Raw genomic sequence first — 25,395 nt, forward strand, 5'->3', positions numbered from 1 at the left:
GCAATGCAGAGATGCAAAATAATCAAGTACATCGGAAGGTGCAGGAAGGATAGGCGTTTCACCTCGGGGTCTGGGTCGACATTGAAATTAAGATGAACCCAAGTATTTCAGTACAGCAGCCTTCTCATTGTCAGGAAGCATGCTGAGGACTTTTTGTACACCCCGTAGACCGCCTTCTTTGTTGCCCATGAGCAAAGACGCAACCTCTGCAGCAATTCCGTCGGTCTTGAGAGCCTCGATCTTCTCGTAGACGTTCTTCTTGTTTTCTTCGTACCAGATGGCGACCTCACGATCGTTAGACTCGAATTCATCGTCAGAGATTCCAGTCCAGGCCTTGAGTTTGTCAAGGTTCTCGTCACGCTGGGTGCGCGGGGTGGTGATGCTTGATGTATTAATTTGGGGGGGAGCGTCAGAGTGAGTTGGGATGGGAGATGAGGGAGGGGAGGATGAGGCTTGAGAGCTAGTGGCGGAAGAAACAGTCGCCGCGGCCATGCGCTTAAGGATAATTTCTTCACTTAGACGACGGCGGAGACGCCAGTAGAAGAAGCGACGTGCGTTCTTCCATTCGAGCGGTTGTCGGATAGTACCCTTGGCTTCCATACGGCCGGCGCGGTCATGAAGGTCAGCGAATTGCAGGGCGATCTGCATGTAGACAGGGAGGAGCCTCTCTTCACGCTCGGTCATCTGGGCCTTGATTTCAGAAAGTTTCTCTGGGCTATGAGACTTGTCCTTGAGAGATTCACGGAGAGCACCATATTCGGGATCCAGGCGGGCCATGGTATCAAGCTGTTTATCTCTGCGGTATTTGATGTTGACGATACCTTCAGGCTCGAGAATACCACCACGGGCCTCAACGTCGGCATACATCTCCATCTGATCGGGGTTGATAGTTGGGTCAATAACGACCCAAGAACCACCACGGAGTTCACCGTGTGGTGGAATATAGACGAAGATTGGCTGCTCGTACTTAACAAGGGCATCGACGATGTAGGAACCGTATTTAAGAACCTCGTTGTACATGTCACGTTGGCCACCGGAGAAACCACGCCAGTTAGCGAGGATCATGACAGGTAGCTGCTCACCGTTGTTAAAGTCCTTGAGGGCTTGCGCAGTCTTGAATGCAGAGTTAGGGTACCAGACCCCTCCAGCTTCTGTGGACAGAACTTCCATAGAATCAGGGTTGGCGGGGTCGGCAGGGGTGACACAGTCGACAGATCGAGTTTCGACAGCAATAACACCCATAGGGATACCACCGAGTCTAGCACGGCCGACAACGACGGTTCTAGCCCAGCCACCGAGAGCTTCTTCGAAGGAGCCCTTGTCGAATAGACCAGACAAGAATCCTTCATCATCTTCCTTGCCCCCAATGATCCAACGGACATCATAGGGCTGCCTGGGTGGAGGGCAATAAGTAATGTCTCGGTTCCAGGGGTCAGAGGAAGGGCGGATCGGGATTGGAGCGCCCTTCTTCTCAGGGACGAAGGACATCCACTCCACAATTTTGGTGATACCAGCAAAGTCATCGTTAGCAGTCATGTGCGAGACACCGTTCTTGTACATGATTTGGGTACCCCCAAGTTGCAAGTTGGAGGTATATACTTCACGGCCAAGGAGTTTGTTTATAGCTGGCGCACCAGTAAGGATGATGGGTTGACCCTCAACCTGGATGGCACGATGGCCTAGGCGAACGAGGTATGCACCGATTCCAACGGAACGACAGGTAACAAGAGTGATAGTAAAGATGTCCTCGTATGCCTTGGATGTGGCACCGGCAATCAACCCCGAACCTCGGAGACATTCAACACCAAGACCGTCCTTAGCTCCAATGATAGTGGTGATCTTGTAGCGCTCTTCACCATCCTCGGTAATCAACTCGGTGATCAGATCCTTCTTCTTTTCCTTCTCGAGACGCTTCTCAACCTCTGGGGTGAGGTAGAGATACTTGAATCCGTTCTCTGGTTTGTCGGGGTTGTTCCAAGCAACATTGAACTGAGACATGAGCTCATCAGCCATGCCGATACGTGCACCAGAGTTAGCAGAAAGATAGATTCTAGGAATGCCCAGCTTTCTAGCCAATTCTGTACATTGGTAGAAAAATTTATCCTCTTGTGGTCCGAAAGAGCCAATCTGGTAAGTGATATCGTTGGCAACGACAATAAACCGTCGTCCACGAGGATATTCTGGGGTCTTAGCAGTGATCAACCAGCCGACCATTCCGTGGGTGTTAGTGCCTGGTTCACGAGAAACTTCAGCGAGGTTGTCCCTGTCATCAAGAACGAGTTCAGAATATTCGATGCAGGTTCCAAGCGCAGGTCTCTTCTCAGCCAAAGCGGGATGGGCGGCAATGGCAGTAGTCCAGCTGTTCTGGAAAGCCTGACGGAACAGCTCTGGGAAATCGTACACGTATTGAGTACCCATCAGATGGGCCTTGTAACGCTTGGGCTGCAGCCACTCTTTGGTAGGATAAGGGGTAGAGACAGGACGTAAGTGCATGGATCCAATCTTGGTAGTGCCGCCGATAGAATGGAAAATCCATTCGCCTTTTTCAGATTTACGCTCCACGTAAAGTTCAACCTGGATGATATAGCCTGAAGTGTTGGTGATAACAACTCGGAGTGGGTAAGGTGTGCCGGTAGCTGGGTCGGTGCAAAGGATACGGATTTCGGCACCAGTGACACGTAGACGCCAGAGACGACGACCGAAACGTTCAAGGAAACCAGCGAGGGCTTTCTCAACATCAACTGGTTGCAAGGGGAAGACGGGAGTGAAGTTGATAAAGATATGATTGAGATCAGAGTTATTGTTGCCAATGATCTCAAGGGCGTCAAGAATATCAGTCATCAAGTTGTCGGCTTCAGAAATGAGATATTCCGCGGTGGGAATGTCATCACGTAGTCTGCCAGGGCGGACGACGGCACGGGTGAAGTAGCGCTTGTCAACGGCATTGTCACTGAGTTCTGGTCCCTTGCCGATAGCCTCATAAACGTGCAAGTTACGATTTTCGGTGAAGACAGGCTTGATCTTGAATTTGGATAGACGGCCAAGTTCAAGCTGGAAAGCAAGTGCTGGCTCGCTGTGACGGATACTCACGTCTTCGGCATAAGTAGGACCACGGAAAGTGAAGTAACCAGGGTAAGTACCGTCCTCATGACCGCAAACAAAAGTGAGCCGGCGGATTCCACGAGCGAGCAATTCACTCTTTGCATCGTTAACAAGAGCAGTGAGACGCGAAGACAGCTCAGAGTCGTCCAAATCTTCAACGTCACGGATAGCCACGTTGCAAACACCGGAGAGTTCTTCATCGGATTCAGAGCGTGGCGCAGGTTTGCTACGGTCAGGCAAGGTACCGCTCTTCTTTGGCTTGGCTGCGGCGGGAGTGGAACGCGGGAAGACACTGAGAGCTTTGTATAGAACTTCCTCTGCCTCATCGAGATAGTGAACTGGAATCAAGACACCCTTTCTAGTCGCCTCGTCAGATCCTTTGTTGGCGAAGGCCATGTCACTAATTGATCCGATTTTCTTAAAGGGGTTCATCTCCGAAATCGGTGTTCCTGGAACAGACGAAGTGGTTGATTGAGAAGATAACCCAAATTCAGAGTGAGGAACCTTGCGCAGGATGAAATCCCAGGAGACAAAAAATGGTGCATCGCCAGTGTTGTGATATTCAATACCCTTCAAAGCGTAGGCACGATAAGCACGGCGGACATAAACTTCCAATGCAGCGAGGGATACCCATTGATCATTGTGGGCGAAGAAGAGAGGCAGAACATCAAAGACGGTATACTTGGAATCGACGACTTCCTTGAGAACATTGAGGTCAGGTTCTCTGTGATCCCAGCCAGTCTCACCATATTTGGATTCGATCACGGATGAACGCAAGATGTGCTCCATCTGAGCAACTCGCTCCTCGAGAGATGGCAGGGCACACTGAATAAGCACCTCACGAGCCTTGAGAGCAACCTTGGCAGTAGCGCGAGACTCAAGCTCAGCCAACTTACGAAGGATAGCTTTGAGGTAGTTTGCAACATTGCCGACATTCGGCTTGTTAGGACGGTACATGTCAAGGATTGCGAGGATGAGATTGTTCTTGGATCCTATCTTGCTATGCGAGAGGACGATCTGGATTACCTTTGAGATATCATCCTTGTTCTCATCACGGAGTTTCAAGATGACACTCTCATCACGGGTGTTTCCCTGAGCGAACAGACGCTCAACTTCCCAGTATTGCTCGAGGAGGGAGACAATGATCTTGTACTCCTGGACCTTGAGTCCGTCCTTGTATCGCTCAATGATCTGAAGAAGCGGAGCAATGGTGGTTCGCAGAGCTTCGGCATCAGCTGCGGCCTTGACGTTCTCATCGATAAAACGGGTGACAGTCTTGAGAAGCTGGGCAGCTGGGAAATCTGCTTTGCGAGCCTTTGCACGGTCAATGACCTGAGTCATCTGAGCATCAAGTTTCTGGGGCATACGAGAGTGCAAAGCAGAGGCATAGGCGTTCCATTCACCATAGGGAAGTTCAGGGTTACGCAAGACCTGAACAAGTTCGTTCAAGGTGCTCCCCATGATAACCTGGTTATCGTATCCGAGAAGGATGTCCTGGAGAATCTTGAGGAGAACCATGAAGCGCTGTGGGGGCTTGTTCCCGAGTACCTGTGGTGGCCCAAGCTCAGGTAGCTGGCCCGTGAATGGAGAGGCATGCTTAACTCGGGATGGGTCATCAAGCGCAAGGATACCCAGAATATCACCGGCTTCAAGGGTGGCTCCGGGCTGCTTGATGAATTGGACGACACCATCCTCCTGGGCGATCAAAGGCATGTACATCTTCATGACCTCGACTTCGGCGAAAGCCTCACCAGCACGGATATGCTCACCGTTCTCGACGGTGAACTTAACCAGCTTACCAGGACTAGGTGTTCGGAGCTGCGTAGGGTCATTTTCTTGCTCAAGGAGACAGGTCTTCCCATCAACAGATAGACGGGTGGCCGCAGCTTCTTCCTTCCAGTAAACATTGTGGCTTCGCCCGTCAAGAAGAATAAGAAGACCACCGTCAGCCAGAGCCCGAACACCAACTGTACACTTGCTGCCATTGATATAGAGGTGGTAGCTATCGATGCTAGAGCGGGTGGCCGTAAACTTGTAGCGCGAACCTTCATAGATGAAGTCAATTGGGAACACGGTGCTCAGAACGTCTTTGGCGGGCACCTGGCCCTTTTCAATACCCTTGCGGTATTCAGACTCGCAGGCTTCACTGGCGAGATGAGCCTTGGTCATGGCACCGCAGATTACGGCAACCATAGGATCAGGCCGCTCAGCAGTGAGCTTCTTGGTAATAAGCTCATCCAGCCATCCAGTAGTAATGGTGTTGTCCTCGAAAGCAGGGGTTTCAAGCAGTTTAATGAGGTACTCAACAGTGGTCCTAAAGTCACCACGAATGCTCAGTTCCTTGAGTGCAACAACCATGTGTTTTCTGGAAGCAGAGCGGTTCTCTCCGTACGCGAAGATGTGACCAAACTGGGAATCAGAGAAGCTGTGGATACCGCCCGCGGTGCCCACAGAGAAGTAACCCCAAACGTTGGAGGAACTTCGGAAGTTCAGCTCGTGCATAGTACCGCTAGAGGGTTTGAAACCTTCACCTGGGTCTTCGGAGGTGATTCGGCAAGCAGTGGTGTGGCCCTTTGGTTGAGGACGACGCTGGACCATAGTGCTCTCCTCGTTTGAGAAGCCGAAGTCGATAGGAGAGGAGGTATTGGGATCCACGCCATAAAGGAGACGAATGTCACGGATGCGGTGAAGAGGGAGACCCATGGCAATCTGCAGCTGAGCGGCTGGGAGGTTGACACCAGTGACCATCTCAGTGGTAGGATGCTCGACTTGCAAACGAGGGTTGAGCTCAAGGAAGTAAAACTTGTCATCGGCATGAGAATAGAGATATTCCACGGTACCAGCAGAAACGTAACCAACGAGACGACCGAGACGAACTGCGGCCTTCTCCATCTCCTGGAAGGTAGTCTGCTTAGCAACGGTAACAGGAGCTTCCTCGATAATTTTCTGGTGTCTTCGCTGGACGGAACAGTCACGGCCGAAGAGTGAGATGTTGTTGCCGTACTGATCAGCGAGAAGCTGGACTTCCAGATGTCTAGCATTTCCAGCAAGCTTCATGATGAAGATAGGAGACCCAGGAATTTCGCTAGCAGCGGCATTGTAGAGGGCCTCAAAGTTCTCCTCGCTATCGACCTTGCGGATACCCTTACCACCACCACCCTCGGAGGCCTTAACCATAACTGGAAAGCCAATCTCTCGAGCCTTCTTGAGACCTTCCTCAGGAGAGTGGGTGCATCCTTGATCATAAACAGTGTCCTCCACAGTAACGATGCCTTCCTCATCGATTTTAACCTCATCTACGCCCGTGCCCGACCACGGAATGCAGGGAACCCCCGCGTGCTGAGCAACTATCGTAGAAGAGATCTTATCTCCGAGAGAGCGCATTGCGTTACCAGGGGGGCCAATGAAGATGATCTTTTTGGGTGAAGCGGCGAGGGATTCAGGGAGCTTGGGGTTTTCAGACGCATGTCCCCTGCCGGCCATCGTTAGTTAAATGATCCCGTATACAAGGTAGTTGCAAAGTAGTTTCAGTGAATGCGTAAAACACCTACCATCCAGCCCAAACTGCATGCACACCCGTTCGTTCCGCAACGTCGACGATCAGCTCAACGTTTGCGTAATTATTATTATTAGTTCCACCAGGGACCTATCCTGAGTTAGCTACCCCGCTGTGCCATTGTGAATGAGAATCGAGCCACCCACTTCTACGTATTGATCTGCCATACGAATATAGTCTGCATTCGCCCTCAGGTCCTCCGGGGTTGCCATGACGGTGAACTGGATCGCCCGCTCATCGCCAAAGGTCTCGTAGGCCCATTTTCTCACCGATCGGATCTCCTTGACGGCCGCGATACCGTTATTTGCGATCAAAACCTGCACAATTGTTAATCTATGCTCTTGTAAATCAATTGGTATAGCAGCAATTTTAGCGTACCGATGTAATAACGGAATGACCGTCATTCTTAGCCACAAAGTCCTTGACTGCACCTGGAGGAGCTAGGTCCAACCGATTTCCACCGATAAAATGTGAGGGGAGATTGTGTTTGGCAGCATAGGCGCTGCCATAGCCATTAATGGCCGTAGAATTGCTTTCAGGCATGGTGGTTTGCTCGTGTGGGCAAAGGGAATCCGGCGGCCACGAGCTGACTTCTATAGGGGATTCGGAGGGTTTTCACAATCGGACTCGGAGCCTGTCAGGTATCTCGCGTCTCTCAACGATTTGCAGAGCCACTTTAGGCAGAGCTGATGCTGTCAATGCTCTATATGTATCTGTATTTATGTGTGTGCCGACGACCGACTGCCCGTCTGCTGTCTGTCCGTGTGTCGTATATCGCTAGCTTGAATGACGCAGCTATCAATGGTTCTGCGGGACGAGGGAGCGTAAGAAGAAGAGGAGAATTAGATAGAAGGAAGAATGCGGTTCTACGCAGCAGACAAAGACAGGGAGAAGAAGCAGAAGAGGCAGAAGAAAAAGAGGAGGAGGGAGAAATGTAGAGCTGGGGAGAGGAAGAAACGAAGTTGAAGTTGATGGAGAAGAAAAGTTGCTGTTCTTATTTCCCGATCGGTCGAGCCTCGAGCTCCTCGCGGTATTGATGGCGTATCGCGGGCGTCACGAACCTTCCGCCCCCACACTAAACCCACACTGTAAGCGTGTAACTTACCGTAAGAGCCGTTACCCGCCTTACTATCCACCCGCAAAAGGAGCTTTTTGTTTCGATGTTGAGCACGCGCTGAAAGTGTCCGCAAAACTGCGACGTTCAATATCTCTGCCAGCAGAACATCGATAAAGCTGGTTCTTTTCCAGTCAGGGCTGCCTGCCTGTCTACTATCTACCTAAACATCCAGATCCTCCGTCTATGCATGCGGTCTGTCTGTCCTGCGGCTTTCCAGCTCGCTCGCGTCGTCTCAACCGGGCCTGAGTTTTCCCCCAACAGAAAACGACGCTAATCCGGTTAGAGTGACTGACTAAGCAAGGCTTAGGTAAGGCTCGGAGGCAGAAGCCGAGGCTGAAAATCTTAAAACGACGGAGATTAAAAGGAGATAATATAAGACAATAGGCGGTACTCGTCGTGAAGGTGGCTGGTAATGGATGTTGCAAGGAGAGACAAAGTAGAAGAGAGACGCAGATGCAGGCGGTAGAGTAGACGGTGGTGGTGAGTATTTAATGCTCCGAGAAGTTAGGTTTCTCTTGTGGCTACATACATGGTCGGAAACAATAATAGGGTATAGGGGGCATGAACAAAAGAATGAAAACACATGCGTCATTATGTATCTAGATGGTACGGAGTAATGCTTGAAAAGAATGATGGCTAGTAATACTAGTGATTAGGAAGGAAGTAGATGGTAGAATCAAGTTAGTTCATGTTGCTTGGTCGGGTCTCGGGTTTCGGGTTTTGGATAAGGCTGAGCATAGAAACTGTCCGGTCCCGTGTATTATTTCCCGCGGGTAGATGGCGAGACTGGCGTGGAAGGAGAATTATGTATGCAGGGTAAGATATAAGAATAGATAGATTCAAAGAGAAGGTAGTGGCATAAAGGTTGGTGTTGTTGTTGTTTGTTGTATATTCATTAAATTCAAGGGCTTGGTTGGTTAATATGTCTCGCCGAGGCTACCGAGAGACGAAGACGGTCGAGGGGTCATGCTCGCCTTCTTTCTGCCAGCTGACGGCGGAGCCATATCGCCTTCTCTCCTTCCGATGGCCGAGCTGGTCCGTCGAGGCGTCAGGCCGGCTGGTGTTGGTATAGAAGACATCCCGCCGCTAGTTCGTCTCAGCGCTGCGGGAGTTGGGATGGAGCTGCCAGATCCGACGCTATCGTAGCGTCGTGGTGTGGGCGTGTGCATACTCAGGTCCATCTCAGCGTTATCTTCGTCGATATACGACATACTGGCGGATGGGTTGTAGTTGCTTAGTGATGAACGAGGGCGTCGAAGGCCGCCGCCGCTACTAGTGCTGCTAACTGATGGGTGATGCTGATGGCTATGATTATGGTTATGGCTATGGTGGTGGTGGTTGTCGGACATGTTGGCCATACTCATGTTCAGCGAGTTGCTGGTATAGTGTCCTGGCGTGCGCGAGCCATTTAGATTCTGGCTGTTTAAGCTTTGGCGAGACTCAGAGCGCGGCTGAGCGATGCTGCTTGACGAGGTCATGTTACTGACGGAACAGCGCGATGACATACTGGTGCGACTTTCTGGTCGCGATAGTGTTGACTGAGATGGTGCTGGAAGTCCAAACGAGCCTCGTCCTTGGGAAATTCGGGCCCCAGGGGTCACCGGTGTGTGCGGCATCTCGTTATTGTCCTTTGAGCTGCTGGCCACACTACCGCTTGATCGCTTCCTATTGCTGCGGACCGTTACAGATGAGGGCATGTTGTATGCTGGGCCGCCCATGGCAGAGCCGGTGCGAGGAGATGCTCGGGGTGGCGTATCCACCGGTGCTGGTAGTCGTGATCGTGCAGACTGGACACGCTCCTCTAGCTTTTGCATCTTCCCGATCAGTCCTCGGATTTGGTATAGGGAACTTGACTTGGGGAGGCCATTCGAAGTAGGTTGTCGTCCTGCAGATGGGGTAATGCGGCCGGTTGTGCTGCTCATAGATACTGATGGAACTCGAGAGTGTCGTGAAGATCGAGAAGCCGACTTCTGATGCTTTGGCATACCATTTGACTCGGATATAGAGACACGAGATCGAGACATATTTGGGGTAGTACCCCTGAATGCCCCGTTTGTAGATGACTCAGAGAATGGTGGTGATGGCGGTGTAGCAATCTCGGAAGCAACAGAAGATGCAGACTTGGTCAGCGGCGTTGCGATGGGTGAAGAGGTAGTCGTTGCTGGTGAATGGTCTGCGGCGTCGAGGCGATGGCCGATTCCGTTCGTTGAAGTCGATTCCAGTAATGAAAACTTTGTCTTTCGTTCCAGAGCAGCTTCGGCTTTTCGCAATTTCTCCTGGATGATATGGGTTTCGACCTTGAGATCCGCTAGCTCGTCACGCAGGCGTTGCTCCTTGATTCGCAGCATCTCTCGTTCCTGCTCGCCATTCTTGATCTCTTCCTCGAGCAGCACACCTCGCTCGATAGATATGTTGTATTTAGATTCTATGTCTTCCAGCGAAGAGGTCGTGTTGCGAGCTTGTCTCTCAAAGTCATCGTTGGCCACCTCCGTGTCCCGGAGTTTTAGCTGCAGAGTCCGGTTCGAGTCTCGTAGCGTAGTGATCTCTTTCTGCAGCGTGCTTTGTACAGAGTTGGCCTCTGACTTAGCCTGCTTGTACTTGGTCTATCAACCTGTAAGAATCCGCGTAGACATTTCGGTGTGCAGATATCATGTTCTCACCTTCCATTCCTCGACCTCATAGCCCAGGCTCTCGACCTTCTCCTTCAGCTTCCGCTCCCTCTTCTCCGATGCCTCGATGTCCTTCTCTAACTCGGCCTCCAGTTCGCGACTCGACGACTGGAAATCAGCCAGTTCGGCTTCGAGCAGCTCATACTGCGACTTGTAGTAAGCGATGGCGTCGGCGGTACTGGTCGATGCGTTGGGCGGCGAAGATGGGGGATCTGCCACCGCCATGTTTGCGTTGTTCACCCGAAACCGCCCTCCGGACTATGGACGCTTAGGTGTCTCAGAGACAAGTATCGAGCTTTCTTCTCGATTTCGCGATAGCCTATATTCGCTACCGCCCTTTGCACCACACTGTTGAGGATGACTGGGTGGCGGCCGTCTCTAATTTGCGCCCAAGGGTGTAGTTGACGTAAGAGATGCTGTGTTATCGTCGAGATACTCAGCGTGCCGCACAGTGTGTTCACGCAGACAGGCCGGAGAGGAACCAGCCTACTTACCCTGCTACTTACCCGTCCCTCTGCTGACTGTGTCGCCGTTGAAGTCGCTGGTCGTCTCGCTGTCTTCGCCTTCGTCCTCGTCGTCTTCATTTCTTCATCTCGTTCGTTGTTTTGTTTGATGTTGATGACTTGCTGACTCAGCGAAACCATGACAACCGTCACGTGGATGAAGGAGAGAAATAGGGGCCGGCCACGCATAAAGACAAGGGCTGCTTATTTTGATAGTGGCGTATTGAGCAGTGCAGGGCAGAGGGGAAGGGTCGATACAGCATGGTAACCAGTGTCATGTACAAGATAATATTACCTATACACAAGCTATCTAGGACAAGAAGCGCCATGGATGCTACCTATATACATACCATCCCATTTTATATCCAAGGTTTCTAAATAGTAACAGGTAGTTATTCGAACGAACGTTGATAAATCGGTCAAATAATGTGGTTCATGATTGGGGGTCATTTTTATGCTCCGCAGCCTTCATGCCTGCTCCTGTAATTGTCTCAATCCTCCCCTTGGTCGTTCCGGCCAGAACACCCACTCCAATGATACCGCCATCGCTAGCCTCCCGTAAGAAAATACTCTTCCCTCCATCCTGCGGGCCACCGCGCAGCAGTATCTGGTCAATATATCTCTGCACATGCTGTTTGTACATCGGATAATGCTGTATCACACCACCCGAAAATCCAACAACCAGTTCCTCAGGGCTTCGAAGGTCTCTGGGTTGTAAGAAGGAGGTAGCCTCCTTGGTGGGTGTGTGAGCAGCGGAAGCTAGCTCATCAAGGCTACTTAGATGGATGTGCCCCGTACACGCGAGCAGCCCTGTGGTGGCAGCGGCTACTATGGCAGCAGAACGGTTCTGCACTGTGGCTGCAATAGTGCGTAATATCCCTGCATTTTCTTCAGTCCATATCCATTCGGCTGTTGACTGACGAGGAGGTAGTTTAGTTTGAAGTTCAGAGGCAAGGCCTTTCTTGGTCAGGGAGTGAGAGGCAATGGTTAAGGAAAGTAAATCAGTTGTAAGCCGGTAGGGCTCGACTATTGCCACAGGAAGGGCTTCGTCGGGTATCCCGCAAACTGTTTTGAAATAATCATGGGCAATGATACGGACTAATTCGCCTATGTATCGGCCACCGACCATATACTCTAGGGGCTGAAAACCAGGTCGACTGCTTCCCAGAGTAAGTGTATCGTCCCAGTCTGAGGCAATACTAAGTTCCAGTAAGGGGCGAGAGGAGTCACGGAGAGTCCATTCTGTGCTAACAAGGACCTCAGAAGCGTCAGGCTGATTAGCTCTAACCGGACGAGTCTTCTTCTCGTTGAGCGCGTCCATGTTCATTAAAATTGTGGCGTTGCATCCTGAGCCGACGATGAGGCCCATTACTGCCTTACTGTTAGGGAGAGATGGTACTGAGTATGCAAGAGACGCCAGCGTCCCAACCGTATCGTTGGTAATAGCTACCACTCTCAGAGTCGGCAGAGTGCGCCGTAGCCGCTTAGCATCTGCAGCAGACTCGCGGTTGGCGCGGCGTATATGGCACTCATATCCATCCAGTAACGCCTCACGAAGGTTAAGATCCGAATTTATAGCGAACCCCTTACCAGTGGGCATCAGTATTGCTTCATTAAGATTCCCTTGCCTAGTAAATGTTAGCTGCGGCGAAATCAGGAGCGATGTATCTTTTGAACATACTTTATCGGGAAACAAAATGAAATGCCCATGTCTACCGATGGCGGAGAACTGCTCCCTTGCGGCTCCAGGCTGTCGGCCACAACCTCAGCAACTCGATCACCAATCCATGCGAATAGGTCTTTAGCATTATCCTTCTTCAAACGCTCCTCAATCGGCCACGCTTTCTCCAGCGTCCGCCGTACACGCGGTGAAGCCACACCATCGTTACTATGGACCCTGGCTGCTGGTACAGAAGTGCCTAGCAAATCAATAAAGGCCACCCGGAGATAGGACAGGCCAACATATGCAGCCAGATAGTGACCGGTCTCCTGGCCCGTGGGGAGACGAGTCACAGCCGTAGGGAAGAACTGCTCCAGAGAATTTGCCGCAACATCCTTGAAAGTCTTTGAGAATCGGTATGCAAGGTCGTATACCGTGCTATCGTCAAGGATTAGGGGCTTTAAAAAGTCGATTATGCTGGCATCGTCGCCACCATCGCCGTCGCCTTCAATATCTGTGGCGGAGGCAGCAATCTCCATGATGGGTATCATCGACGGGGCCTCTCCGTCATACGAACTTGATGGTACAGAAGAAGTAGTCATCCTGTCACTAGGTGGTATATTAGCTAGTATCAGTGAACAGTCAGGTCCTGGGCTTGTTACATCTCGACATAAGTCCCGGCCATTTTTGTTCAAAAGCTATGCAGCGCTCGGATCTATAAGAATTGGCTGTCTCGGGCTGCTGGGGATATATCTATGAGCCACCGTCAGACTCAGCCGTCAACCCAGCATATAGCCTCAATGTCCCGCCGATCTAAGCAGCTAAGCATCAGCCAGGCTATTATTCATAGGCCGTCAACCAGTCTTTCTGTGACGCCTTTTCCATTCGTTTGCTGCATCGTCGTCGGTTCGCTTCGAGATCTGAGTAATCTTCACGTGACTGTCTCTTGCTGGATGCGTGAAAAGTCCATCTAAGAAGTAGAAAAAGACGACGACGACGAAGTGAAGGCGAGGAAGTGAAGGAGACGAAAGCAACCTGCATAGAGCATCCTAACAGAGGCCCAAAGAGACGTCCCAGCGAGCTCCTCATCTTGTCGTATAGGTGAGTTTCTCCCCTGGCTGCGTCTGCTTCTACTTGGTCCACACCACAGGCTCCGGCATACATCTGGCACCACCACAACTTTCCGCCGTACCTCCACGCACAGCGACCCTTGGCTATATCCCATCTCTACCGGCTCCATCTCTGCCATCCCCGGCACATCTCTACATATGCTTTCTCGCAATGGTGCTAACTTCTGGAAAGAAGGGCAGTCCGCTGCACCTGGCCATGCGGTGAGCATGGCAGACCCTACAGACCTGAATCTCGATGCACCAAGCGACCTGCAAGATATCCCCGATCTGTCCCCAGTAGACGACCTCGTCCCGCCGCCTGAGGGCACGTATCCTGATAAAGCGTCGTTGATTGCATCGGTACATGCTCACGCGAAGGCTCACGGGTACAATGTTGTGGTCAAGTCATCGAGCACGCCCACCGAGAAGAAGCCAGGGCGGACCGCGAAGGTTTGGCTGAGATGCGATCGCGGAGGACAGTACAGGCCCCGAAATGGGTTGACAGAGGAGACTCGTAAACGTAAACGGACGTCGAGGTTGATGGACTGCCCGTTCATGCTAGTGGCGGCTGGCAACCCGGGCATCTGGACGCTTACTGTGTTGAATCCGTCTCATAACCATGGAGCCATAGTGGATAAACCGCGACAAACGCCTCACCACCGTGTCAAAAAGGGGCAGGTTACTGCTGTACCATACGACTGGCCTCATGATGCTACTTTTACCCCCTTCACCACGGCTCTGGTAGTCGTGGACATGCAGCGGGATGGTAAGAACTCTTCGCTAGTCTTGATCGTTCGGCCTGACATTAACCGTATATAGTATGCTCGCAAGAAGGGTACATGGCGTATCAAGGCTATGATGTCACTCCTGCAATGGCTCTAATTCCTAAAATCAGACGGCTGCTAGACGCGTTCCGCGCAGCTGGCTTCCCAGTTTACCATACCCGCGAAGGGCATAGGCCGGATTTGTCTACCCTCTCTACTCGAGAGAACTTCCGCTCCCACAACAACCCCACAGCCACCGGGATCGGGTCCACAGGTCCACTAGGACGCTTTCTCATCCGCGGTGAGCCGGGCCATGATATCGTCCCAGACCTCTACCCACTGGAGGGAGAACCTGTTGTCGATAAGCCAGGTCGTGGTGCCTTTGCGCACACGGACTTTGAACTTTTGTTACGTAACAAAGGTATCAAGAACCTTGTCATTGTCGGTATGACAACTGACGGAGCCGTAGCCAGCACTTTGAGAGAAGGCTGTGATAAAGGGTTCGACTGCTTGCTACTGGAAGATGGTGCAGTAGCACTCGATCACACTCTTCACCTCGGTGCTTGCAATAGTGTGAAGATGGAAGGTGGCTTACTCGGTGCTACATCACGTATAGATGACCTTGTTCATGCCGTGGATAACTTCAAGAACCTCCTGGTGAAGAAGATGGCGCCACAGATGATGGTATCCTGAGAGACCGAGATCACAGTATCTCTGGGTGCTAGTATAATACCCACTCCATCTTCCTTTATTTCCCGTCATTTACGCTACTTTTTTCCTACTTACTATTTCATGGCACTCAATGGCGTTGGGTTATGGCGCTTGGGTCATGGGGTTGGTTCTGGATTACGTTTTTAATTGCTTGCTTCCAGGATGGACGCTCTTTTTAATTACTTTCGGGATGTCATCACGCTCCTAGGAAAGTTGAACCACACTAATTAGTTGGAGAACCCTGAATCTATTCATTTACTCTATCCAAAGGTTCGTAAGAATATGCAGAAATGAATTGTTCAATAGTTTCTTACATGCTCCCCCTTGGTACACATAGAGTTGGTGCACTAAAATCAGCGTTGTAGTCTCTTGACTTTTAAATGCTGGATCAGGGTTTCGTTTGGCCTTCTGTTCAAAGCTCAATAGTAGATGCGCCATTGGAGCCCGTAAAAGACATTTCACTTGGCTCTGGTGCACAGCAATTTGAACATCTATGACGGGATTGCTGCTCAAGCGGTATCATACCATGGGTTTTGGGAATAAACCCTGGTTAGAAAACGGGCGGAGGCTGAACTGAGCTTTGCTCAAGATCCCTATAGGCAGAAACCAAGCCTACTCTGCCCATCTCTTCATTATTTATGCAGTGTTTCCTCCACACCAAGCTTTATAACCACTTCTTCCCTGCAGCGATTACTCTGGAACGGAACACTGGGCTCGTAATCTCCATGCCGCGCCGATAAAATGGACTCATGGCTGCTTTGACCCAATTTTCATAAACTTCATTCATAAACTGCCGAATCGCATCTTCGGTCTGTGGAGAGGTAGGGTTATGCGCTATCGACGATGACGAACTTCGCGACGAGCCCGAGGCCCCTGAGAGGAAGCCGGAAGCGGATAAGCCGCCACCGCTACCACTGGCGGACCCCCCTGCACCAGGTTGAGAGGTCGAAGGTGGGGGTTGATGTAGGAGAAGAAACCGAACCCCTGTTCCTGTGAGAAACGCAGAGATATATGCTGAAGCTGGCGGGTAGGTGTCAATATGTTTGAGATACCTAGTCGAGCATTAGAGCCAGTATACGTAGTTAAAGCGGTCTAGATGACAAGGCGGGGACCTACATGGCGCCATTAGTCCATTGGACTTCTTCAACTATGTCCAGGCTTGCATGTATAATGAACTGGTTCATATATCTCTCGTTATCGGCATATCGGAATCGAGCAATGCCATCCGCGCCCCCTTTCGAAGTCCCGAATGCCTGGCTGAAGAGCGGTACGTCTGCCGACGACAGAATTGTGAAATAGTATGACATGTTATATCCGCTATCCTCACAGGTTTCCGAGTGATAGATATTCTCCCTGTCCTATCAACACCTCAAAGATGTTCATTTCGCAGTGGCTTGTTGACATTAAAATCGGCCCAAGTTGACACTCTAAGATATTACATAATATAATGCGGCTCTATATCACGTGGAACATCTTCAAAGTGAACCTTGGAAGCTTCGGTTTTGCGACATTTTGTAGCTTCAATGCTGCAAGTTGCAAATAACAAATTTACAGCATTCCAGATGGCACCACCAAAGCTCAATTACGGTCTTAATCTGTCTAAGGCAAATACAAAAAATTCATCCAGCTCTGTATTCGCCGGCCAGAAACGAAAAAGCTTGTGGGATGACCCAGATTCCGAAGACGAAGGCCAAAAGGATGGCGAGTCAAGCGGCGTCGAGATCACAACGTTAGGCGGTTTGTCGCCTTCCCCGGAATCAAACCCTTCGCGAACGACGGATGAAGCTCCGTTGAAAAAGAAGACAATATCGTCGAAGCTCGGAGATGTGCCATCCAAACGTGAATACACCAATCTTTCCGCTCTTCATACCAGCAAGAAGCACGCAAACGAAGCCGAGTCCCTCGATCCATCAATATATGACTACGATGGAGTATACGACTCTTTGCATGCCCGGTCAAAGTCCAAAAACTCCGATTTGAATGGCAATACAGCATCGCAGGGACCGAAATATATGACTGCTCTTCTTAAGAGTGCCGACACACGGAAACGAGATCAGCTACGGGCAAGGGATAAGCTACTAGCTCGCGAACGAGAGGCTGAGGGGGATGAATTTGCGGATAAAGATAAGTTTGTGACTGCTGCTTACAAGGCGCAGCAGGAAGAAGTGAAGAGGATAGAAGCAGAGGAGGCTGAGAAGGAAAAGGAAGAAGCGGAGAAGAGGAAGAAGGGTATTGGGATGGTTGGATTTTACAGGGATGTGCTTAAGCGGGATGAGCAGAGACATGAAGAAGCCGTTAGATCTGCAGAAGAAGCAGCGAAGAACAAAGCGACGGTGGAGAATGACGAAGTGGAGCAGGAGAAGACCGCAACACAGATTGCAGAAGAGCTTAATGCCAAGGGGGCAAAAATCGCCGTCAATGACGAAGGAGAAGTGGTTGATAAACGGCAGTTGCTTACTGCGGGATTGAACGTTGTATCGAAACCCAAACCCGTGGCCGCAGCAGCCAGCGGTTCCCGCGTCAATGCAGGTGCAAGGCCCCCTGGTCCTGGATATGACCGCGGTGGTATTCGAGCTGCGCGGGAAATGCAACGAGCCCGACAGACAGAGATGATCACTGAACAGCTTGAGGAGAGACTACGGAAAGAGAAGGAGGAGGAGGAAGCTCGACTACGTGAACTGGCCGAGAAGAATAAGAGCCAGAAATCGAAGGAAGAGGTGATGAGTGCAAAGGAGAGATACCTGGCTCGAAAGAGGGAAAGAGAGAGGCAGAAGGAGAGCAGCGGATAATAAATTTCGTCATACTTCGTTCTCCTTTATTGGATATGTATATACTGCTGATGCAAATGGGTGGGTAAGGATCTATTTACTTCTAGGAGAACGCTCAGCATGGCATCAAATCAACACAAAGCGGCATAATTCTGGCCCAGCCAGGACGGAAGGAGGACCATATCGAAACAAATTTTGACACGGTTTATTTAGCAGTCAATGCAAAACTGAGACCAATAATACCCATGCCTGCAAAGGCAAAACCTATGCACAACCCTCTCCTGTGGGAGAGCATCATGCTTTCTGTAAAGAGCTGCAGGCCTACGTTCGTCATAACGCCAGCTGTGATGGCAAACATACACCCATATACAGCTGCAGAAGGTCCATCAGGGTGTTCATCATTTATAGGCCGACCGGTCCCAGATGAACCCCAAATCCAGAGGGCAGCTATTCCAGCCCCTGCAGGCTGACTGATACCACCTAGCAGACTGGACCAAATGATAGCTTTTAGCCGTGACTTGAGTGCTAGGTAGAGAGGTAAAGACATGGCGAATCCCTCTGTAATATTGTGAATGGATATTGCGACGAAAACTGACCAGCCGAGGGTGGGGTTAGTGTGATTCGTCGCGTACGTGATGAATCCTTCTGGAAGTTTGTGCAAGGCTATGGCGAGAGAAGTTTGGAGACCGATGGATAAGAAGGCATTCTGCGGGACATGGTGATGATGTGCTGAGGGTTGCTCGGAAGGAGGCGAAGGGGCATAAGCGGTGGTCGCGGTGCTAGACGATGTACCGAGAGCGGCATGTTCGGTGTGGTGGCCAGTGTTAGCCTCTTCAGCAGTGGTTGACTGAGGAGCGGCATTTCTGTCATGACCTGCGGGCTGGGTAACGTCGGTAACGTCGGTGATCTCTCCAGATTCGACCTGTATCCTGAGCTTCCTACACTCGAGTCCGCAAGCTTGAGAGACGCCAAAGCATTTGCCGTTTGCACATGAAGGCTTGGAAGAACCGCCCATTATACGGTTTATCTGCTCTGAGAGCTGTGCTGTAACTGATGGCTTGTGCAGTGTTCCCATGTCCGGCTGGGGCAATGCACCGTTATGCTGCTGACGAGGAGCGGCGGGGCCACTAGTCCTAGCAGCGCCATGGCTATGTGGTAGTAGGGGAGTGGTCTCTGTGGTTTCAGGGTGCGCATTATTCACCGTCTCCGCTGCTTGCTCGATGTCTTCGGCTTTATGAGGACGTGAATGTGAATGCCCGCAACTGACAACATGGGAGGGCATCCATCGGTGCAGCAAGGTGGAAAAGATATTTATAACGATGATACCAGAGAAGAACAGCGCTATGAGGGTGTATGCCGCTAGCTGTGGGGAATATCCGGCGCGAGTCAGGTAGCCCTTCGAGGTAGGCAACATGCTATACAAGGCGGTAAAAAGCTGATATCAGTTAGCCCTTGTGTCTCCCAGTTTTATCCAACTTTGCCAGCAGTATCAGGCATACGTACGACCACGCCTCCACTCAAGCTCAGCGACGATGAGAGGAAAACATCACTCTCCGCTATCCTAAAGTCCTTCTTGCCAAGATACTGCGCAATAACGTCCACGCAAATGAGGCCAGATCCGATGGCACACGCTGTTATATCCAATCATCAGTAGGACGCATGTTAACAACACTAGATTCGACATACCAATGCCGCTGATGCAGCTCATTATCCAACCCTGGGCATCATTTTCTGACAACATCCTGCTGGCAGAGAGGCGAAACCTCCTGATCCAGGCTCCGTATCGAATGTATCAATTTCCTCACCCCGCTCAACCCATACGCCACTGCGGCTTCAGAAACGTCACGGGGTGAAAAGTGCTGGTCCAGCTGTAGGTCAACAGCACAGCTGAGGCATGGCAGCGAGGGAGGAAGAAGACGGCCAGCAGTAACAAGGCAGACGTCGAGGATTAATAAACGGAGACATTATTTGAGCGAGCTTAGACCAGCTTTTTCTCTTATTTCAACCGCGCGTTTTGTAAGCGACGGGAAATGCATCGAGGCTTCCCAAAGCGGACTAGCGTCGCCCCCAAGGTCCCTGCATCAGGAACCTATAAAGCTTATCACGTGGTGCATAAGGCAGATTAGTAAGCACGTCGTCCGATCTGTCCGATCCGCCCTGCAGGTCGCCGGAGTAACATAAAGAGACAGAAGTAAGTACGGGGTACTCTGTGGAAGGCATTTCACTACTTCAAGTGCTCGCTGAAGAAACAACTCGGGGAGCTGTTCAATATCCGCTGGTTGTTTCCGACAACCCAGCCGACCGTGGAGTCTTAGACATGATCTTCCGCGGGATGGGGCGGCTTCTCCAGCACACGAAAAGGGAGACCGTATGACATAATAATACGGGCAGGGGTACGCTTGGCTAACCTACTCCATATTCTTCAGGCAAGCTCCCACTTGATGTGTCTCTCTACAGGGCGCACAGAGTTGAACGAGATTTCAATATTACACTGTTCAAATATATGTTCATTCTGTCCTTCTCAGCACTGGGTGGAGCTGCGTACTTGCAGGAAACCTTGGGCGACCGGGCAACAGGACAACGTCATGTGATATGAAATTCCCGCTGGGATCCAGAATAAGGTTCCCTTCATGGAAAGAGCCCCATATTTCGGCTGATTAATTCAAGGCTTCAGGGACGCGCCTTCCATCCCTTTTTGTTGACAATCAGATAGTGGCCTTCGGGGCTGACTCAGCCACTTGAGTAGTAGCTCGATTTCAGGTCCGCAGTTTAATCAGCTTACGGGGAAGCTTTTTCGGAGATGTTCATTCCGGATGCACTTTATGCAACCATGGGTGTTTTATTTGAAACTGTTCAGTTGTGATTTGAAATGCATCCTTCGCGTTTCGAGATATACATATTTGAGGATATATACATTAACTACTTCGTACGTCAGCGTAGGTACAGAAGGGAAGGCTATAATTGAAAAAACGGCGTGGAAGAGTATGTGTTTCTGTGAGTTCTCTAGATAAAATTCCCAGGATAATTAATTCATAGCTGGCCCTTTCTTGTTACTGTCTAAGTGATATGCCAACTTTTATCTGCATGGAATGTAAAGCTCAGGCATAGAGATTAAAGATAATGGCTTACTAGTACTCCGTAGATGTTCACCATATACTAAGATGGATACTCCTCATTGGACAATAAATACTAAAAATAGTTCTATTCTGTCAACCAGTCGTTGGTGTAACTGCCCATTTGTGATTGGATGGAACCTTGGTTGGATGGAACCTTAAATAAACTTCGGTAAAATACTCGGCCCGAGTAACTATCAAAAATTGGCCCGTGCACTCTTCTTTTCTTTCAATCAGCAGGTCAGGTCACGACGACACGGAGGACGATAAGGAGGACGACGAAGGAGGGAGGGTTTATATTCGTTCTTTACCACCATATACACACTCACTAGGATCAATTCAGCTGTACTAAAGTGCCATCAATACCCGCATTGAAGATGTCGAAAGCCACATTCGCTATCATCGCAGCCGCTGGTGTAGCTACAGGCGCTGGTGTCACTGCTCTACTCTACTCCTCCAGCTCGTCTCGTCGCCAGCCTCATGAACCTCTGCCAGCTGCTCGGGCACCCCCTCCACCTTCAGCAACCTCTCCTGTCGCCGCCGCTGCCCGTGTCCCACCCCCAGCTCTCCCAACCTCTCGCTATCCAGTCGATCCTAGCGGGCTATTCCAATATGGTTTCCCTGGACCAATTTCCGATGTGATCGATAGTCCTTCCCTAACAGCCGGATTCGACCGTCGAACCCGTAATCCAGCCTGGGTCGTTGAGCATATAACTCCTGAATCCGTGGCTCAGCGTGACGGAGACCGATCTCACAGCCAATTCTACGAAGAAGAGTCCATCCCAGCCGCTTTCCGCGCACGGCTGAGCGATTATTACCGCTCAGGATATGATAGAGGGCACCAAGTACCCGCTGCAGACGCAAAATGGAGTCAGGAAGCAATGGATGCCACATTTTCGTTGGCAAACATGTGTCCCCAGGTCGGAGAGGGTTTCAACCGCGACTACTGGGCTCACTTTGAGGATTTCTGCCGCAGATTGACGCAGAAATACCCATCAGTCCGCATTGTTACTGGCCCACTCTACCTACCCAAGCGTGATCCCGCTGATGGGAAGTGGAAAGTTAGCTATGAAGTGATTGGCAATCCTCCCAATGTTGCTGTGCCCACGCATTTCTACAAGGTTATTTTCGCCGAAGACGGGAACGGAGAGTACGGCAAAGTTAGTTTGGGAGCATTCGTGCTCCCTAATGCCAGAATTCCAAACGAGAAACGCTTGCAGGATTTCGAGGTGCCGCTGGAAGCCATTGAACGTGCAAGTGGTCTTGAGTTTGCTAGCAAGCTACTTCCTTACAGACGTGGTGTGCTCTGTCAGGAGGTGAAGTGCGATATCACCGTTCGCGAATTCAAGAAGGCAAGTGATAGGAAGAATTTACCGCCCCGGTAAAGCGTTTGTGATATTCAGGCTTGTATAGAATCATGTGCTTTCCTTTCTTCGCACTATTTCACATAATATATCACTAGACTGCGATGTTCCCCTAATTCCTACTGTTTCGTCGTCCTCAAGTCCATATCCTTTGATGCAGCTCATTTTCGGAAGATAGCATGTCATTCTCAGCAGGCAATCATACAGATTTACGATTAGATATCATTCTTTCTGAGAATTGTAGTTAAAATGCACCTGGCCGCTTTATCTCTAAGACCATATCCACTCGTGTATAGCATGATAAAACATGAGGCGGGCTGCTTGTCCAAAATGATATGTTTTCAACCAATGCAGATAGATATTTTCGTTTGTGCAAGATAGCAATGCAATCATCCGTTCTCATATTTTCGTGCATGTGCTGTCTCGGAAGTACTAATCAATGCCTCTACGGGAGAAAGAACATATTTCTAACTCTCCGGCTTGTTTCTTTCCAGCTTCTATGTTCGATGAGATGGGGTATAAAGGCTGGTCTTCTCCCGCTTCTATATACATCGACCTAACAACTGGTATTCTCTCCGCTGTACCTAGGAGTTGATGTTCTATGCATTGTTACCATGGATAAACCATTTGGCAGGTAAGAATTGCTTTAGTTACGCCAATGATAAAGCTCCTAACACTATATAGACTCATCCGCTCGGAACTTTTTACCTTCCTCATTGGACCTGAAAAGGTTCCTTTCGTTGTGAATTCCGAAGCGATTGCAAAGCAATCATCCGCGCTCCATGGGCTGGTAAACGGCAATATGCTAGAGGCACATTCTAGAACGGTAGTATGGCCTGATGTGGATGAGGATACCTTTGTTCGGTTCTGCGAATTTTGTTATTTGGACAATTATTCCCCACCTAGCTGTGGCTGGGACAGTAATCCCGTGAAGGAAGCTGTTCCGGTGGAAGATGACAGTCAGTCTGAGAAGTTGGCACATGCTTTGGAATCACCTTTGATGTCGCCAGTATCCATTCCTTCTTCCCCCAAAAAAACAAGCAAAAAAAAAGGAAAGGAAAAGCATTCTTTGACTTCGCGCCCAAAGCAAAGCCTAGGGCCTAGTTCGGATATAACAAATGATCAAAGATACATGCTCCCGGAGAAATGCGCCGAGTTCACTGAGCAGTTCAAACCCTTCTCCAATGTCACGGATGACCAGGACTTTACTCCTGTTTTTCTTGGCCATGCTAGGCTGTATGTGATAGCAGACAAATATTGCATCAAGGCGCTAAAAGAGCTGGTGCTGTTCAAGCTCCATACGACACTAAAAGATTTCACTCTCTTTCCCAGAAGAATCGGAGACCTTGTCAAGCTCATCCAATTTGTCTACAATGAGGACAACACGTGAGGAGGTTCCAAACAGATTGACCCTCTACGGCAACTGGTGACACGGCACATGACAACTGTGTTGAAGGACGTTGCCATGGATTCTGCTTTTCTCGGACTCCTTCTAGAGGGAGGCGAGTTCGTTTCTGACTTTTGGACAGTGGTTTGGGCAAGGCGAGAGAACTTGCTAGGGTGCAATAATTGCTTGGGATAATAAGGGAATTTTAACTAGATATTGAGTAGTTATCCGGAATAGCTCATGTAGCTCGGAACAAAGGCACCAACCGATAAAACCGGCAATATTCTGGTCCTCTTACATCATAGACTGCGTTCCATGCAGGCATCTAGAAGCTCGCGGTGAGGAGAAACGGTGCAAGGAGATGCATACCAAGAGCCGTCCGGGCCAATAGTCGGCGGCCAACGCCTAAGCAGCCTATAAAGAACCCTGTATAATGTATGCAGCGACCCTCTGTAATCAGCGCTATTAATAGCCGGACGCTGCAACCCGCCATCATGGTAGTATCCCTAGTCCCGTCTCCTCTTTTCTCCTCTCCCACGGCTCCTACTGCTGTCGCTATGCGCCCTCGCCTCGCGCCGGAAGCCAACGCCAACATCTCGACGTCTGTTGATGGATGTTGACGTCGCGGACAAGGACGAATAACACTGGTCTTGGCGTCCTTCTCTCTCTAAAAATTTTTCTGCCCGGCTTACCTAATCTGCTCAGCCTGGGCTTTCGACGCTCAACCTCAACTTCAACTTTGAGCCAACTTCAACCTCACGCTTCATCACCAGCCAGGTTGACGGACTCGTGAACAGACGGAAGAGAGCGAGAACGGGCACCTCGCAGAGTAGCCGGAGTCGACGACGCACTCGGTTGGTCCTCGACTGCTGTTCGCGTGGTAAATAACCTTCCAAGGCTGACGCACTAGCCCCATCTCTCGCCCTGGCTCCCTTGCCCTCCACAGGGGGACTTCAGCTTCAGCCAGCGAAACACGCCTCCTTCCAGGGAGAACGAAAATAACCAAAAAAAAAAGGACATCACCTATCTCGACACTTATCACATCTCCTCTATCACGCTGCACGCAGTACGACCTGGTCTTGGGCCTGCCAGATAGGGCTTCCTCCTCCCTCTTGACCATGACATGACATGACAGTGTGCGATGTGGAGGAGATCCAACACCACCACGATAACCACCGCTTCTACGACGACCGCCACGGAGACGGTGACCGCTATCAGGATGCCGTGGCCTCTCCGGGGCGGCTCCAAAGACACTGCAAAGAAGCATGTGTCGCCCGCGCACTCGGAGGTGGAACTGCCGCCTCGTCAAAGCGAGCACTCGATTCGATCACGCCCTCGCTCCCCGCTGCCCCGACTATCAGAGACCCAGACCGTGACCGGAGAACGCTCATTGTTGGCTCACGATTGCAACAATGGAAGCAGACTTGATTCGGCTTGGGAGAAGGACGGTAAAGATCCTGCCCTGTCTCGTCCAGCGACCAAGAGAAACCGGTTTAGTCTGATGAGATTCCGGCACGCTTCCGACCCCCAATTGTCGTCCAGCTACCAGAACTCGGAACCACCGCCAGTGCC

The 25,395-nt window shown here is 50.6% G+C and overlaps 9 protein-coding genes across 9 annotated transcripts; 4 read left to right on the forward strand and 5 right to left on the reverse strand.

The window, feature by feature from the left end:
* Positions 1 to 87: 87 nt before the first annotated feature.
* ARB_04930 (pyruvate carboxylase, putative) lies at positions 88 to 6,585 on the reverse strand (the record flags this gene model as incomplete). The annotated part of the gene is made up of 1 exon (XM_003016593.1): positions 88 to 6,585. The coding sequence occupies one exon, from the start codon at positions 6,583 to 6,585 to the stop codon at positions 88 to 90; it is 6,498 nt and encodes a 2,165-aa protein (XP_003016639.1).
* Positions 6,586 to 6,762: 177 nt separating this feature from the next.
* On the reverse strand, positions 6,763 to 7,201 carry ARB_04931 (uncharacterized protein; the record flags this gene model as incomplete). The annotated part of the gene is made up of 2 exons (XM_003016594.1): positions 6,763 to 6,975; positions 7,037 to 7,201. The coding sequence occupies 2 exons, from the start codon at positions 7,199 to 7,201 to the stop codon at positions 6,763 to 6,765; spliced, it is 378 nt and encodes a 125-aa protein (XP_003016640.1).
* A 1,491-nt stretch (positions 7,202 to 8,692) lies between these two features.
* ARB_04932 (nuclear distribution protein NudE) lies at positions 8,693 to 10,669 on the reverse strand (the record flags this gene model as incomplete). Its single annotated transcript, XM_003016595.1, has 2 exons — positions 8,693 to 10,378; positions 10,436 to 10,669. The coding sequence occupies 2 exons, from the start codon at positions 10,667 to 10,669 to the stop codon at positions 8,693 to 8,695; spliced, it is 1,920 nt and encodes a 639-aa protein (XP_003016641.1).
* Positions 10,670 to 11,380: 711 nt separating this feature from the next.
* ARB_04933 (uncharacterized protein) lies at positions 11,381 to 13,209 on the reverse strand (the record flags this gene model as incomplete). The annotated part of the gene is made up of 2 exons (XM_003016596.1): positions 11,381 to 12,575; positions 12,629 to 13,209. 2 exons carry the CDS (start codon positions 13,207 to 13,209, stop codon positions 11,381 to 11,383), a joined length of 1,776 nt encoding a protein of 591 aa, XP_003016642.1.
* Positions 13,210 to 13,875: 666 nt separating this feature from the next.
* Positions 13,876 to 15,173, forward strand: ARB_04934 (uncharacterized protein; the record flags this gene model as incomplete). The annotated part of the gene is made up of 2 exons (XM_003016597.1): positions 13,876 to 14,482; positions 14,536 to 15,173. 2 exons carry the CDS (start codon positions 13,876 to 13,878, stop codon positions 15,171 to 15,173), a joined length of 1,245 nt encoding a protein of 414 aa, XP_003016643.1.
* A 1,541-nt stretch (positions 15,174 to 16,714) lies between these two features.
* Positions 16,715 to 17,980, forward strand: ARB_04935 (uncharacterized protein; the record flags this gene model as incomplete). Its single annotated transcript, XM_003016598.1, has 1 exon — positions 16,715 to 17,980. One exon carries the CDS (start codon positions 16,715 to 16,717, stop codon positions 17,978 to 17,980), a length of 1,266 nt encoding a protein of 421 aa, XP_003016644.1.
* A 184-nt stretch (positions 17,981 to 18,164) lies between these two features.
* On the reverse strand, positions 18,165 to 19,373 carry ARB_04936 (ZIP metal ion transporter, putative; the record flags this gene model as incomplete). The annotated part of the gene is made up of 1 exon (XM_003016599.1): positions 18,165 to 19,373. One exon carries the CDS (start codon positions 19,371 to 19,373, stop codon positions 18,165 to 18,167), a length of 1,209 nt encoding a protein of 402 aa, XP_003016645.1.
* A 2,076-nt stretch (positions 19,374 to 21,449) lies between these two features.
* On the forward strand, positions 21,450 to 22,457 carry ARB_04937 (uncharacterized protein; the record flags this gene model as incomplete). The annotated part of the gene is made up of 1 exon (XM_003016600.1): positions 21,450 to 22,457. One exon carries the CDS (start codon positions 21,450 to 21,452, stop codon positions 22,455 to 22,457), a length of 1,008 nt encoding a protein of 335 aa, XP_003016646.1.
* Positions 22,458 to 23,050: 593 nt separating this feature from the next.
* On the forward strand, positions 23,051 to 23,826 carry ARB_04938 (uncharacterized protein; the record flags this gene model as incomplete). Its single annotated transcript, XM_003016601.1, has 2 exons — positions 23,051 to 23,070; positions 23,121 to 23,826. The coding sequence occupies 2 exons, from the start codon at positions 23,051 to 23,053 to the stop codon at positions 23,824 to 23,826; spliced, it is 726 nt and encodes a 241-aa protein (XP_003016647.1).
* Positions 23,827 to 25,395: the final 1,569 nt, after the last annotated feature.

Source organism: Trichophyton benhamiae (assembly GCF_000151125.1).
Source record: "Trichophyton benhamiae CBS 112371 chromosome Unknown contig01989.5, whole genome shotgun sequence".
NCBI lineage: Eukaryota > Fungi > Ascomycota > Eurotiomycetes > Onygenales > Arthrodermataceae > Trichophyton > Trichophyton benhamiae.